This window comes from Microtus oregoni, unplaced genomic scaffold, assembly GCF_018167655.1.
Source record: "Microtus oregoni isolate MIOR12 unplaced genomic scaffold, Mior012 000008F_ref0000371, whole genome shotgun sequence".
In the NCBI taxonomy this organism is placed as follows: Eukaryota; Metazoa; Chordata; class Mammalia; order Rodentia; family Cricetidae; genus Microtus; species Microtus oregoni.
Genome location: NW_024543067.1, coordinates 27,508,354 through 27,524,772, shown reverse-complemented (window position 1 = coordinate 27,524,772; position 16,419 = coordinate 27,508,354). Strand labels below are relative to the sequence as shown.

The following is a 16,419-nucleotide window of genomic DNA, read 5'->3' as shown; positions in this document are numbered from 1 at the left end:
GTGATATGCAAGATAATCATTAGTATGGCTATAGGATCGGGCCAGTTCAGGCTCCCTCTCCTCAGCTGCCCAAGGATCTAGCCGGGGACATCTCCATGGACACCTACGAGCCCCTCTAGGATCAAGTCTCTTGCCAACCCTAAAATGGCTCCCCTAATTAAGATATATACTTCCCTGCTCCCATACCCACCCTTCTTCCATCCCAACCATCCCATTCCCCCAATCTCTCCCTTCTTCCCCTTCTCACTCTCATGTGAATAATTACATGATATATATTATCCTAGGATTTTACACCACCTTGACCCTCCATAATGAGGATAAACCCATGCCAGCTCCCTCCACAAGTTTATGCTTCTGTTTGCAGGATCGTATACTTCTGTCCCTAAAATAGCTTCAATTTTCTTAAGTAAAAAAGGTTTTTTTGCTGGGTGAAATAAGAAGGAGAATTATTTCCAGTGGATATAATTCTTGTAAAAAAATGTTATGCATTTTGCCTTGGGAACAAAGTCTCCCACAATTGCCAAGCTTATGGCGTCTATTTTTACTGCTCCCAATTGTGAGAGAATTTTAACTCTACTGATTTGTTATAGATGAGTCGTTTTAATAGTAAGCATGCAATAACACAAGTTTCTGCTAGGGAGATGGATGCTGAGTGTCTTGGTTTCAGTTCTGAACTTGATGTTTATTGAAAAGAGGGCAGAAGATGAGATAATTCATCCCATTTAACACTGGTCTCTAAATCGTAGCCCTAGCGACCCTCTTTCTGGGCTTTGCCCAGCACTTATGTGTGTTAACTTCCAGGCTTCCAGGGAATCTGCCACTTAGGACTTCATTTCAGACTTGTCACTAAAGCCATTTCAGCTTATTGATTGCCTGAAAAGATACCAGTTGTGCTGTGCTTTATAAAATAAGTTGTTGGAGATTTCTTACGGGGAGAAGCAACCTGATTGTTGTTGTTTATTTTATGATCTGGACGCTAATCATCAGAGCAGAAGATGGAAACAAATGGGCTTCGTGCTGTCTGACAATAACCCGTGGTAAGCAGATTGCACTCAGTTTGTCTATCAGGAGAGAAGGAAAAATAGAATTGCAGATATAACTGAAGGGAAGAAAACGCTGAAACAAAGCCAGTTGCAAAAGGCTAAGACAAAGACTGCTTTCTGTTCCATAAGGTGTGTGGGTGGCCTTTGTTTTGCAGACTCTCTGTGCTTTTTATTACAACGATGTAAAAATAAGAATGCAAAAAACTACTCTGTGAGAAGATGCCAATCCTCTTTTCTTAAATTCTGTGGCTTCTGATATAAACCAAACGCCTATCGTCTTATTATTGTTAGGTTTCCTTCTTTGAGTATTTTCATAGATTGTGAAGCAAACAAAACTGGTGTTCTGTTTGTTTGTTTGTTTGTTTGTTTGTTTTACAAAAAATTAGTAGACTAAAGAAAAACTTGAAGTAATATTTCAGGTTTGCTCTACCCAACAATTCCTGGTCCTACTGAAAGACAATTCTACAGAATTCTTTTTAAAAAAAACCAATAGTGAGCATCAGTTTTCTGTGGGTTTTATTTCACCTGTGCTACATGGAGGAAAGTCTTTACCCCAAGTGATTTTTTAAAACAATTCAAATACTATTCAATTGTTCACCTGATATACTTGTCCAAAACGTACCAGAAGATTTTGCAGATCTCTTCTAAGATTTATCATAATGTATTTATTTGCTTGGTTTTGAGTCAGAATCTTATGTATCTCAAGCTAGCCTTCAACTTGCCTTGTAGTCACGAATGACTTTGAACTTCTGATCCTCCTGATTACACCCTCTGAGCTCAGGGATAACAGGCTTATGCTATCAAACCCGGTTTGTGACACTGGAGACACTGGGCAAGCAGCTCCCCAATTGAGCCACACCCCTAGACCTATCATTATCTTATTTTTATGCTATAGATAAATGTTATCTTTGTTTTAAGTTAATATTTAACTTTGTATTATGAAAAGACTTTAAATTCTCAAACATGTGTGATACAAATAGTAACTTTCAATTCTATGCTCTAGACACTCAGCATAAACAGTTATCAACTGGAAAATAATCCATTTTATGGCTAATTCTTCTTAATTCTGTTATTTCAAAGCAAATCTCAGCAGTCAAACAAACATAATTTGTTTCATCATGTAAAACAGGAGGTAGAGAGATGATTCAGTGCTTCAAAGTACTTGTATCATCTTTAGAATTCAGATTCCCAACACCCATGTAACATCTCTTACATGCCTGTAATCCTCCTGGTCCAAGGAGGGCAGAAACAGGAAGGTTGTGGGGAGCTTGCTGGCTTCTATTCAAGCCAATACAACCGAGACCAAGATTCAAAAGGAGAGCCTGTCTCAAAGGAGTCAGTGGAGAGAGACAGCTGAGACTACCCAGCATCCTCTCTGGCTTCCATGCATGCACCTGTTCACATATGTGTGCATAAACACAGAGATAAATAAATCTTTAACAATTATAGACAAAGGCAATCTTTAAATATAAACATTCTTAGAATGTTAACTTTCTGCTTTCTGAGGACCTCCAAGTTGAAGAGCGTACACACTTTCCATAGTATACATGTACCATATTTCATTATTCGTTTGCCTGCTAAAGGGCATTTAGGTTGTTTCCATTTCATAGCAATTGTAAATGGAGCAACAACAAATAAGCTGAGCAAGGATCTGTGGAGTAGGATGTAGATTCTTTGGGGTGTATGCCAAGGAGTGGTATAACTGGATCATGACAGATTTATTTTTAGCTTTTTGAGAATTCTCCACACTGATTTCTAGAGTGAGTGTGCCAGTTTACAGTCCCACCAATAGTGAGCAAAGGTTCCCTTTGCCTTGCAACAAATCCTTCTAATGTTTGTAGTAGGCTGCTTTATTTATCTTTGACATTCTAAACTGTGTAAGATGAAACTCAAAGTTGTTTTGATTTACTAGGGGCAGTAACTATTTTTTTGAGATAATTCTTATCTCTTCTTCTTCTTCTTCTTCTTCTTCTTCTTCTTCTTCTTCTTCTTCTTCTCCTTCTCCTTCTCCTTCTCCTCCTCCTCTCCTTCTCCTTCTCTTCCTTTTTCTCACCCTCCTCCTTCTCTTCTTCTTCTCTTCCTCTTGCACGTCCTCTTTCTTCTCTCTGTTCAGGTCCCAGACCCAGTTTTGAATGGATAATTTATTTCTTTGATCCTTCTTAATCCTCTGTCAGATGTATAGCTAGCAAAGATTCTCTCCCACTTCTTGGGCTTCCATTTCATCATGATAGTTTCTCTACCTGAGCAGAGAGCTTTTAGTTTTGTAAAGTCAAAAAGCAGGAAAAGCAAGACAAACACCTGATTGGCTTTCTCACACCTGATCTGGTCTGCCTTCCTGTTTTCTCACGGCCCCTGTACTCCTCCCTATACAAGTGTGGTTTACATGTCAGCCTAAGATGTCAGCAAAGTTTAATGCACCTTTGGGAGACTTACCATTTTTATGTTTCCTTTACTTCCTGAAAATTCGTTCTATTCCCAGTGCTTTTTCTACAGCACCCCTCCCTTGCATGACTCCAGCTAGTAAGGCAGCCCAAATCTTCCTTACCACAGCCAGTGGGACTAGAGTAATGAGAGCCTCAAGCCAAACAGCCAAACTCACATGCCGGACCTCCTGCAGATCCAACTTCTCAGGGAAACCTTCTACATGGCTTGGACTACTTTAGCAAGTTTGTGAGGAATTTTAGTTCCCATCTGGGCTAGAGTTTGTATGACCATGCTCCTCATGTAAGCATCTCCGTACTGTCCCTCGGCTCTGCCATGTCATTAGCTGCAACCCCTGCTTCCTCCCTCACTCCTTCCTTCTGTGCACTTTGGTTAAATTCAATCTGGTACACTTCAAAAACTCGAAAACTTTGCAAGGAGTTAGCTTTGGCTATTCATTTTCTTTATGTTTGTTTTTAAGCCATTAAATACCATACCTGTCATTCATATTCCTTCTTTCTAGTTTATTTAATATAAAAGAATATAAAAGACTCTTTCTTGTAAACCTCAGTATTGCTGATTCTCACTTTTGATCTTTGACTAACAAACGAAAGTCAAAGACTGCATTCTGGGTATAATATAATAGGTATATCATACAGTATTAATTACACAATTCTTTCAAGATAATCATTTTTCTAGCTAAAACATTAACATTTGGTCCAAAACTTATTTTCTTTCATTTCATTAAAATATATTAAAAGACACCTGGGTGTGTGATTCATCTCATAAAGCATATTTAAGGATAGTAGTAATGACAATTAAATACACCCAGAATTTGTTCTATTCACTGTATTCTTTTTTTAAAAAATCTAGTAAGGAGGGACTGGAGAGATGGCTCAGCAGTGAAGAGCATTGATTACACTTCCAGAGCTCTCAGGTTCAATTTCCAGCACTCACATGGCAGCTCACAACTGTCTGTAACTTCAGTTCCAGGGAGCCCAACACCCATGGCAAAACACCAATTAAAAAAAATAAAAATAAAATTTAAAAAAATCAGTAAGAGTGCCAGAGGTACTCAACAGGTAAGAGTATCTGCTGCCAAACTGGATGGTTTTAGTTTGCCAGAATTCACGTGGTGGAAGGAGAAAATAGACTCCCTTGAGCTGTCCTCCGACTTCCTCATGCAGACCACAACACAAATACACACAATGCACACAAGATATACACACAAATACACACAATGTGCACAAAAATACACACAATGCACACACAAATACACACAATGTAAGTAAATGCAATAAAAATAAGGGAAAAAATATTCTAAGTAAAATTCATTAAAGATGGTAAAGAATGCAAGAAAACTGATGTCTGAAGTAAAATACACAGATCAAGAACAAGTTTAACTCTGTGCAACCAATGTTCTTTCACTGTTTTAAGATAGTAAAAACAACGCATCTCAGAAAAATAAATAGCTATGATTCAGCAAGTGACGCCATTGGTAGTCCTGTCCATTCCCACCTTCCTCGCTTCACAGATGCTAATCACTATTCCACTGCCTCATAAATATTCAAACTTTAACTAGCCATTGTTTACTTATCTTATTTGATCCATTAAATTGTATCCTTTATGATAAAATTACCTGTGGGCGCAGAGCAACTGATATGCTTGTTATGTAGTCATACTGCCTACCAACCCATCTCAGAGTATCGAGTGTCAAGAGCAGGTTTGCTAAAATCAGGAGAGTCCGAAGCTGGAGTCAAGTAAAACAAATGCATCTTCTGCAGGAACTATGTCCCACTGGTCCAGGCCTCTACAGCCCTTGACAAAGGACATGCTGAGGTTGAATGTTGCATAAGCCACGGAATTATGCACTTGTTGGAGGCAATTCCAGCACTGGTCAAGAAAAGGTTAGAGTGTTTTTAAATGCCACTGTAGATCAGTAGCAGAATGCCTGCCTTCTAACCCTGGTTTCCATTAGTTGTGACTGTTGCATTTAGCAATGCCAGTGGATCCTCTGGAATTATAGAAATGCAGCTTTTCCTAATTCTCTTTAAGAACGGAGTCATGAAGACAAAGACAGCCTGATTGTCATCCCAGCGAGTGACATGAAGTACAATCATTACAGTGCTTTCTATGTTTTCCTTTCCTTTCATCTCTGTGCAATGACCCAGCCTCAAAATCCTATTTTCTAAGTTCAAGCAAGCAATGTAATAGCCTCTGGCCTCCTTCTCCTTTATCTTTGCTTCACTGAAACAAACTTTACCCAGGCACGTGAAGCTCTGCGTCTCATCTCAGGCCTGAGAAGATTTCTCTTTGTTGCAGGGGAGATAGGAGTGGGCATTGACCTCCACAGTGCGGTCCCCAGTCTAAAAGGTAGAATTCAGAGATGCAGTGCCCCACGCCAATAAGCCTTCAGGTCCTCTTAGAACACTTTAGCGCTTTCAAGTCAGTTGGGTAAGATGCAAAGGCAATTGAACAGTATAGCAAAGTCTAAAAAGAATGATAATAATAAATGATCTAGTGAGGCTCTTTTTAATTTAAAAATATTTAATTTACATAAAAAGGTTTATTTTATTTTGAGATTATCATATAATTACAGCATTTCTACCTTCCTTTTCCTCCCTTAAACTCCCACATACCCTTCCCTGCTCTCTTTCAAATGTATGGTGTTTTTGCAGTAATTTTTATTGCATGCATGTCTATATGTATGTGCATATGCATACATATCCCTAAATATAAACTGTTCTGTCTTTTTCATGTTACTTTTGTATGTTTTCAGCACTCACTGTTTGGCATAAGAAGTTCCATTTAATAGATGATAAAGATAGGTGATAATAGATAAACAGATGTCAGACAATATATACAATTGACAGACTGATGAATATGTAGATGATAACTGTACAATAGACAAGAGATAAGACGTTTATTTGATAGTAGTTAGAATTAGAGTAGAAGACAGTAAGAAAGATAGATGGTAGATGACAAATAAGATGGGCTAGAACGGCGGAGAGTAGACAGATGGCAGAATACAGAAAGATGGTAGATGGGGTAGGAGGAAGAACCGTGGTTGGAATGTAAAAGAGGGAAGAAAGAAAATAAAGATGGCAGTTAGATAATAATCTCCCACCCAGAAGTCAAGCTGTGAGCACGTGGTTCTATGTTTTCAGGAAGTGAGTGAGAACAATCTTTTCTCTACTCAAAAACATCTCAGGATATGAAGAAAGCACAATCAAATCCAGACTCATATCACCAAAATGAAATATTCAATAAGAACAATGAGATGCCGAGTTAATAGTCCTAGAATTTTTTTTATTATTTTATGTGTATGACTATTGAGCCTGCATGTATGTCTGTTACCACAGGTGTGACTGGTGCACAGGGAAGCTAAAAGAGAGCATTAGATTCCTGAGAACCAGAATGAAAATGGTTGTAAGCTGTCGTGTTGGTGCTGGGAACTGAGGCTGGATTCTCTGGACTGCAACCAGCACTCTTAACCACTGGTCCAGTTTTCCAGCCCCAATACTGCTAAATATTTACATTGAAGCTTCAACGTAAAACCCTAAGAAATAACCTCAGAATGCACAGTAAATGTGCAGAAAATTGTGCTTTAAAAGTAGAGAGAAAATGGTAGACGTGAAGGACCAAAGGACTTGGATTTATGAACACCAGTAGCTTCAGAGAATGTAGAATATTTACAGCAAAGATATCCCCCAAAAAAGGTTGACAAAAATCTCATACACTCAACAACAGCAACAAAAAACAGTATTTCTTGTCAGACATTAATAAAGCTGTTTGCCAGTTATGTTCTAAATAAAAACTAATATTTTAACATGAGAAAATAGAAAAGATCAAAATAAACATTAAAGACCAAGAAGATATCGTGGATTTCAAGTAGCAAACACTCTAAAGTATTTGACAGCAGGGGACAGAAAGCCTTCAGCCAGGGAGCTGAAGCCAGGAAAGAGCTGAGAGAGGCCCCTCTGAAGCGGCTTACAACCACTTTCTGCCAAGGGAAACTGCCCTGCATGCAGCTTACATGTACCCAAAGTAAGATTTAAATACAACTGGCTTCAATGCCGTGATCTACCGAGAGCTTGTAACTACATGGAAATTTTCTTTTATTTATGCAATTCTGTTGGAAACAAAAATAGTAGAAACTCTTTGAAAACTGATGGGGCATTTTTATATCAGAAGATTTAATTTTTGCCCTAACTTTGAAGCCCACAATCTTATTTCTGAGATCTGTTCTAGGAAATTAAGATAACATAACAAAAGCACTGGCTGTGAGTTAGCCACAGGGAAACTTCAATCAGAAGCACAAGTCCCCCAGTGTTCAGAGCACTTCCCACACAAGCAAAGCAACTGGCATTTCGATCCCAGAAACAAGCAGGTGCCAGATGGGCACGGCAATGGCCTGTAACCACCTCAGAAAGCCAGAGATAGGATCTGCAGACAAAGCAGGCGAGAGACTGGCAAGATCACAGAAATCAAGGTCTGAGTGACAGAGCCTGCCTTAATGAATAAGTGGAGAAGCAATAGAGCCTGGTGCCCAGTCAACCTGGGGCTTACACACACACACACACACACACAGAAAAGAAAAGATAATAAATTAATTAAATAGAGTCAAAATGACAGTTGTAAATTACTCAAATGTTTCCTAATAAGATGGTGGTTATGTCATATACATCACATATGATATATCTTTAAATGGGAACAATATCATGGAAGGAAAGTAGGACATGAAATGGCAGGTATAGACATACACGCATAAACATAGGAAGAAAACACAGAATTCTGTGAGGTGATGAAACACTGGGCTGTGCATGATGCTGATACTAAGTATCCTTTTAGATTATTTTTTTGTCCTGATATACAAAAATCCAGGTCTATCATTGTACTTCGCTCCTATTTAGCGCTCTACATATTCATCTCTCCTGTTGTTATTAACTTTATTATAACAATTTCACATGTAGAACTCAAACTATGTGAGTGTATAGAATCCATATCTGACAGCAGAAATAAAATGCGTAGGCGCTCAGCCTCATGGCAAGTGTGTGCCTTGCTGGTACTTTGCAGCCCCAACCCAACTCAAAAATCACTGAAGAAATAGTATATTTAATACCAGAATTTTGTTCTTTCCTACATCTTAAAAGTAAAGAATTACAAGTTCACTATTAATTACAACTCTTTGATCTTTCAATGATTTATTATATATGTATTAAAAATGAATTTTTACATTTCTCTCTGGGCTGGAGCTCAGGTGAATAGAATTTTTCTCTTCATCTGTTTCTCAATACACACATTGTTATTTTATTTGAGATATTTAAATTTATAGTGGTTTCTCAGAAAATTAATGAACATCCAATCTTCAAAAATCAAAATGTGTAATTTTGCAGAAACCTGCAATTTGCTTAATTTAATCAATTAGCTATATCAAAATATACTTAATTATATTTTTAAAATGTAACTGGTTAAAAGACATTGATGCAGAAGTCAGGAAATCAGATGCATCACCGGAAAAGTAAAAGGAGTGTTCGTTCAGCCAGTAATTTGTCAATCAACTTCTTAGTTTGAAAATAGCCTTTTCTTCTGTTCAAAATAGCCTCAGAGTCCAAGCAAGACAAGCTGAGTTTTGGAATCAGGGATAATGGGGCCAGCAGCTTGTGAAAGGCAGAACAAGGGCTTCCTATTTTGGAAAACTACTTTTCAAATTTCACTCATGTGACTGTATGCTTCTCCAATTCTTTGGGGAGACTGGCGGGAAAGATTTATCATTTTACTAGCCCTCTTTTCTGTATAAGTTAGAGGTCTCTACAAATGTGTCAGTTGGGGCTCACTTGTGAAGAACTGACAACTGTCCGTTAAGGGAGGTGTAGTGTATGGCGGCAGTTAGCAAAAGTGAAGCAGCTGTTGCAGGGGATTGTTAAAGAATAACTCTCAAGATCAGACTCTAGGAACACAAAAGATAAGGCTGATGGTTTTAAAAGCAGGGAGCCATCAAGGCCAGAAGCTAATGCCCTTGTGACTAGGGAGCCACCGAGATTACTGCAGGGTGCAGAGAGAAAGGCATATGTAACTCAAGGACCTTGTGATTAACGTCAGGCACAGGATCCCACCTAGTCTGCTCTGATTTGAACTAGCAAAATATGAGGAGCAACGAACCTAATTCTTGAACCCCACCAGGCCAGGGACTAGGCAACAAAACGTGCGTTCATGCTGCTGGAGGGAGGAAGGACATGTCTTTGTTTCCCAGAAAACAAGCTGAAGTGGTAAGGCTCCTGCTTGCATGTGGCTTCATACACATGCCCCTGCCTTACATGTGGCTTCATACACATGCCCCTGCCTTACATGTGGCTTCATATACATGCCCCTGCCTCCCAGCCAAACCAAAAGCCTGGTCAGAGCGAAAATTCACAGAGCGCTTGAGAAATACAAAGGTGAATTCTCCAAGAGCAAAGTAGAGCCCAACAATCGAGGATGGACACCGAGAACACATGAGGTCCACCTGCTTACTCTGCATCTATACAGACCCATCTAGCAAGTCACCAAAAGCCTCAACGTCACAAGGATGGTGTATGATGTCCTAGGGCAAACGTCACTTTTCGCAACAAAACTGCAGTTTGCCTCTGAAGTTTGAATATGAAATTTTGCTCACAGTCTAAGTGTGTGATCACTCTGCTTCCAGCATTGTTTAGGAAGTTTGTGAGACCGTTGGGAGGTGGAGCCGCACTGGAGGAAACAGGTCACTGAGGGAAGGGTCTTGAGGTTTTATAGCTCTGCCTTACTTCCTTCTTCTCCTTACATACTACATGAGACAATGGGACTAGATGCTGGCATGCCTGCCCTGCCATACTGGACCATACCCTGTTGAACGCTAAGTTTCTAAACCTAGACAAACCCTCTTCTACTTAAGTTTCTTCTCATCAGGTACTTTGACCACAACAGGAAGAGAAAAATCTATTGCATTCTGTCTCCAAAGAGGAAAACCAGAGGACCTCTCATCAGCCAACTTCAGCATGAAGAGATTGTTCTACCTCTAATAAATAGACAGACTACTGTATTAGACATGAGGAGAAGGCAACACCAGTTCATATTTAGAAATATGTTCAAAACAATACAAGGCCAGCAGGGATGGACTAAGGTGACGGCTCCATAGTCAAAGTGCTTGCCACACCAGCAAGAAGACCAGAGCTTGGAACCCCAGAGACAGGGTGATGTTGGGTGAACGCAGTGGCCACTAGTAACTCCAGTTTCCCAAGGCAGATACAGCGAATTCCCAAAATCAGCTGGCTAGCAAGACAATCTTGGTGATCACCTCAAGATTTGATTGAGAAACTTTGCCTCAAATAATAAAGTGAAGAAGGATCCAGGAAGATTCCTGAAACTAACCTTGGGCCTCCACACACATGCAAACACACATGCACATAGGTATACATGCCATACACATGCACACAAAAAGAAGACAAGGAGAAGAAAAAGTTGCAGTGGTATTTTGTAACTGTCTTCTTCACCTTGTTGTGCTTGTTCCCTTAGCCAGCACCAAGGCTGCCTCAGGTCCCCAAGGCATCATGGTGATTCGCAGGCTCCCTATTGAGATTAAGAGCTTTAGTGGGTTCCTATGTCACAGCCACCTGAGACATACTTGAGGAAATCCGAAGATTCCAGACTCACTCCTCATTGTCCACCCTTTAGACCAACAAACTTAGATAAGAGAGAATCTGGAAAATGCTATTTGGCTTCAGCCCCACAGCAGTCATAGCAGAGGGCAAAGGGGAGGAACAGCGAAAGGGGAGGAGCATGTCAGGCAACCCCAACCCCAGGGAAAGTTTAAAATTAATTTATCTTGTGATAATGTATTGACAGATTGGTTACTGGAAAGATATGGAGCCAGAAGATTCTGCAGAAACAGTGAGAACCAGAGGGAATGAGTCATTCGTCATGTTGACAGGATTGGAAGGAGACACCCTCTATCACCTCTCAGTCAGGGCTTACAATGGAGCAGGATATGGGCCACCCAGCGGGGAAGTGAGTGCCACCACCAAGAGACACCGTAAGTGACCTGAGCTTTTGTGTGAACATCTTTGCAGGCTTCTGCAAGCCACATGATCAGAGGCACACGAGGTGCATAACAAGTGGAGTCGAAAGGGAGTCTTGCTTCAGTGCTCCGATCTGAATTCCAAAACCAGCTCAAAAAAAATTTTGCATTCACAGTTTGTAAAGGTTATCACCCTGTGAAACAAGGCTAAGCGATTTTGACGTAGAAGGGAGATAAAAGGATTCCAGTTCAAAAGCTCAGTGGAGTAGCTATTAAAATGACACTCCTGGAGCAAAGCCCTCCTCATCCAACTCCAGCTGGGGGAAGCCTTTGGCACCAGCCACCGACCAGACACAGCACAGAAATTCTCAGGACTGAAATGAAGAAGTGCTTTTGGGGCTTGTCAGTTCACTTCCCTTTTTGTCTTGCAGCCCCAAGTGAGCCTCCTGGCAACCTCAGGTGGGAGCAGCAGGGGTCCCAGGTTTCCCTAGACTGGGAGCCAGTCAGACCTTTAGCCAATGAGTCTGAAGTCATGGGCTATAAGGTTAGTATCTATTTATTCTTTAAACATAAACACATCTCGAAAACTTGTTACTGCAAGGGTGGCTCATGAATGGGACATCAAGAATCCTCTGATAACCATTTCTGTTTTCTTGATGGTCTTTTATTCTTCAAAGATGTGGTTTTTGAAGCTTGAATAGATGTATGTATTACAGATTGGGCCTCCTTCCCTCTTACCCCCAGCCTCCATTCGCTCACCCATCCTTTTCTCATGGATCCTCTCTATCCCCCTAAACCAGTTCTCAACATTTCTAGTGCCGAGACCCTTTAAACATGGTTTCTCATGCTGTGACCTCCAACCATACAATTATTTCATTGCTACTTCATAACTGTAATTTTGCTTTTGTTATGAATCATGACGTAAGCATCTGGTATGCAGGATATCTAATATGTGACCTCTGTGAAATGGTTATTTAACTCCCAAAGGAATCGAGACCCACTGATTGAAGACCACTGCCCTAGATGATGTTACTTCTAGTTTATTCTCATGTATACATGTATCGTTTTATATTTCTCAAAAGAGGAATCTGTTTGGGTGGAAGCATCACCCCATCTCCTGACATTCATATACTCAAAGAGTCTGGAATGTTTCAGTAAAAGTTCCATCCCAAGCCCCTCCCCTGGGAGTTGGCACAGTCCAGACTCCACCTCTGAGAATGCCCATCAAACAATAACACCCCCCCTCCCCAGGGATGCTCAAGACCACTCCCATAGGGTATTTAAACTGCCTCCCAGAGAACACACATGTGGTTTTTCCCGTCTTCCTTCCCCTGGCTCCTTTCTGGGGAACTGGAAAGCCATCCTGGAGTGTTTGTATCCATTAAACCTGGGCTTTTTCTAATTTGGTTTGATTTGGATTATTGCATCAGTGGAGAGGTTTATGGGGTCCAAAACCTTTTCAGAATCTGTGAACCACAGTGGGATTACAGATATAGTAGTTATCCTTCTGCAATTGACTTAACTTGCTTAACACAATTCTTTCCAATGGAATCCATTTTCCTGCAAATGACATAAAGAAAAGAAAATTCCTTTCTGTATACTTTCCTCATCCATTCTTTTGCAGTTGAACACCTAGGCTGGGTTCATAATTTATCTATCATGAATAGTATTGTAGTCACCAACCCTGTGCAATTCCCTCTGAGATACCACAACCTAGAAACACCTTTTCATTAATTACTCAGGGCCGTATAGCTGGGCTCTGTGGACGATCTTTGATCGTACTGGGTCTGTTTCTTAGACGGAGTGCATTCTGGTGGTATGTAAAGCAGCGGTCAAACTCAACTCCAAATCTGCAAGGCATAGGAAAGAAATGATTAGAAAAAGCATTAATTCCCTGAATTCAGATAAAAACAATTCATGGGAAAATAGCCTGTAGCACTCGGTGCCAGATGGAGGATCCTGGCTGTGTCTTTCCAACAAACTTCGTTGGCAGATGACAAAAGCCTGGATTTCTAAGACTAAATAGGGTAATTTTCTGTTAAAAAAAAAAATAAAACAAAAGAGGAATAAATTGCTGGGTCAGCAAATTAAATAGAAAAGAGTCCATGGAGAGAAAGACATGCTACAAAAGGCACATTCCACAGGCCTCTTGTCCGGGTTTATAGGAGATCCAAGAGTGGGAACCTCTACTCACCCTGAGAAACAATTTTGTTTAAAAATATATATGATGTACCTCAATATCTAACTTTTGGACCATACCATCAGATTTTAATATCAAACTCTGTACAGAATTACTAGTTGAATATTATTTATAATAGGTTTGAAAGTGTTTTTTAATGATGGTGTTTAATCTGAAAACCATGATACTATAAGCTTCCTATCAGAAATGATAAAATATTTTGTGCATGAAATAGCAAAAATCTGAAACTTAACAAAAGATACAGTTACAAATGCAATATCCATCTATATATATATGCATGGATGACTGTATATAGTGGTAAATACTACAGTGTTTCTTCACTGAAATTAATACTGATCACAGTCTTACACTGAAGCATGCACACATACACAGATCTGACGCAATTCTTCAGAAACATATAATTGCATCTTTAATGGGTAGATGGGTCATTTTCTGGGTCATTTCATAAGCTCCCTCATTTCCACATCTCTCCCCAACAGATTATATCCTTTGAACTCATCCTTCAGGGCAGATATGCTCTTCAACAGTAAGAGAAACAATATTTTCAGAATGGTGACAGACCATTCAGAAACAAACCCAACAGCATAAAAAAGTAGACAAATAGCCTTATGAACTAGAAAGGCAATATACAATTCTTTTTTTAAAAAAAAAAGTAATAAAATCATGTGACCACCAGGAAGATTGGTGGCTTAGGTGCCTCTCCAGTGAGCCTAAGTTCCAAATGACTAAAGAAACCATGGTAGGTGGGGTCCACAGCTCCCCAACAATTCTGAATCAGTGGCTGTAACACAATATCAGACTTAAAGAAGAAAGTGCATTCGGAATTACATTTCTGCTGTACAGGAGAGGCCAAAGCAGGAACTTGAAACATCATATCCACAATTAAGACCAGAGAAAGATAAATGTATAGTCCCTTGCTGGCTTTCTCTCTGGTACATTCCTTTCTACTATACTTCTATTTTTCTTATTAAAAAATTTCCGCCTCCTCCCAGCCTCCCTTTTCCCTCCACCTCCCCCCACTCCCCACGCCTACTCCCCTCCCCCTCCCTCTCTAGTCCAAAGAACAGTCAGGGTTACCTGCCCTATGGGAAGTCCAAGGTCCTCCCTCCTCGATCCAGGTCTAGGAAGGTGAGCATCCAAACAGGCTAGGCTCCCACAAAGCCAGTATATACAGTAGGATCAAAACCCAGTGCCATTGTCCTTGGTTTCTCAGCAGCCCTCATTGTCCACCATATTCAGAGAGTCTGGTTTTATCCCATGCTTTTTCAGTCCCAATCCAGCTGGCCTTGGTGAGGTCCCAATAAATCAGCCCCACTGTCTCAGTGGGTGGGTGCACCCCTCGTGGTCCTGACTTCCTTGCTCATGTTCTCCCTCCTTCTGCTCCTCATTGGGACCTTGAGAGCTCAGTTCATTGTTCCAGTGTGGGTCTCTGTCTCTATCTCCATCCATTGCCAGATGAAGGTTCTATGATGATATGCAAGATATTCATTAGTATGGCTATCGGATCAGGCCATTTCAGGCTCTCTCTCTCCTCAGCTGCCCAAGGACCTAGTTGGGGACATTTCTCTGGACCCCTGGGAACCCCTCTAGAGTCAAGGCTTTTGCCAACCCTAAAATGGCTCCCTTAATTAAGATGTATACTTCCCTGATCCCATATCCATCCTTCCATTATCCCAACCATCCCATTCCCCCAAGCACTCCCCATCCTCCCCTTCTCACTTGTCTCTCCCCATCTCCCCTTTTTCCCATCCCACCCCAACCCCCAGTTCCCAATTTTTGCCCAGCAATCTTGTCTACTTCTAATATCCAGGAGGATAACAATATGTTTTTCTTTGGGCCAACCTTCTTATTTAGCTTCTCTAGGAACCCTTGCCTAAGGAATAGTGCAGCCCATAAATGGTTGGATCCTTTGACATCAACTATCAATCCCCACATCAACATATCTACAGGCCAACTCAATCTTGATAATTCCTTATTGAGACTCTCTTCCCAGGTGATTCTGATTGTGTCAAATTAGCAATGAAATTAACCAGCATCCCAGTGACACTGAACTCTTTGTTATCACTTCAATCCACTGTGTCTGCAATTGCTCCATACTCTGTATCTGATTTCCCAACAATGGGCAAGAACACTCATCTTTAACACCCTTAGGAGAGCTGAATAAATTCATTCAATTCATTCGAAATATTTTCAATCCAGCCAGAAATATCTCATACAATTATTCATCTATGGGTCTTACAAAACAACATGTGTTTTTCAGCATGACTTCCTGATGTGTTGTGATATGACAGACAGAGATCATTGGCTTCTAAATCAGACAGACTTCAGTTAAAATCCTACTTGTATAATTTTGAATGTTTCTTAACCTCCCTGGGTTCCATTTTTTATTCAGTCAAAACTGGTAAAAATGGAATTAGTCTTGGCACACTACCTACCTCTCTGTACTCACAGAAGATCTATAGAATAGAATAGAACACAGCAGACATTTCTTTTTCCATTTTAAGAATTAGATAATTTGCACAAAATAATTCTATGTTTATGCAGCATATATTGAAAAATTGATGCTATTATTTTTCTATTGAGGAGATTACCTGACTAGGTGAGAAGCATTAAATATGTTAAGAAAGAAAATGGACAATTCCTGTTTCCTCATGTGAAGACCACACACATCTCTTTGGAATACCTTCTTGCTGGGTAGAGCCTCCAACATAGCTCATCTT

At 40.2% G+C, this 16,419-nt stretch overlaps 1 protein-coding gene across 2 annotated transcripts in view; it reads left to right on the top strand.

The window, feature by feature from the left end:
* Positions 1-16,419, top strand: part of Cntn5 (contactin 5) — a 1,138,775-nt gene that overhangs the window by 1,108,340 nt on the left and 14,016 nt on the right. For both annotated transcript variants that reach the window (XM_041657731.1, XM_041657730.1), the window contains 2 exons: positions 11,328-11,514; positions 11,931-12,043. In XM_041657731.1, the coding sequence (XP_041513665.1) occupies positions 11,328-11,514; positions 11,931-12,043 (300 nt within the window). The remainder of the gene's footprint in view (positions 1-11,327; positions 11,515-11,930; positions 12,044-16,419) is intronic.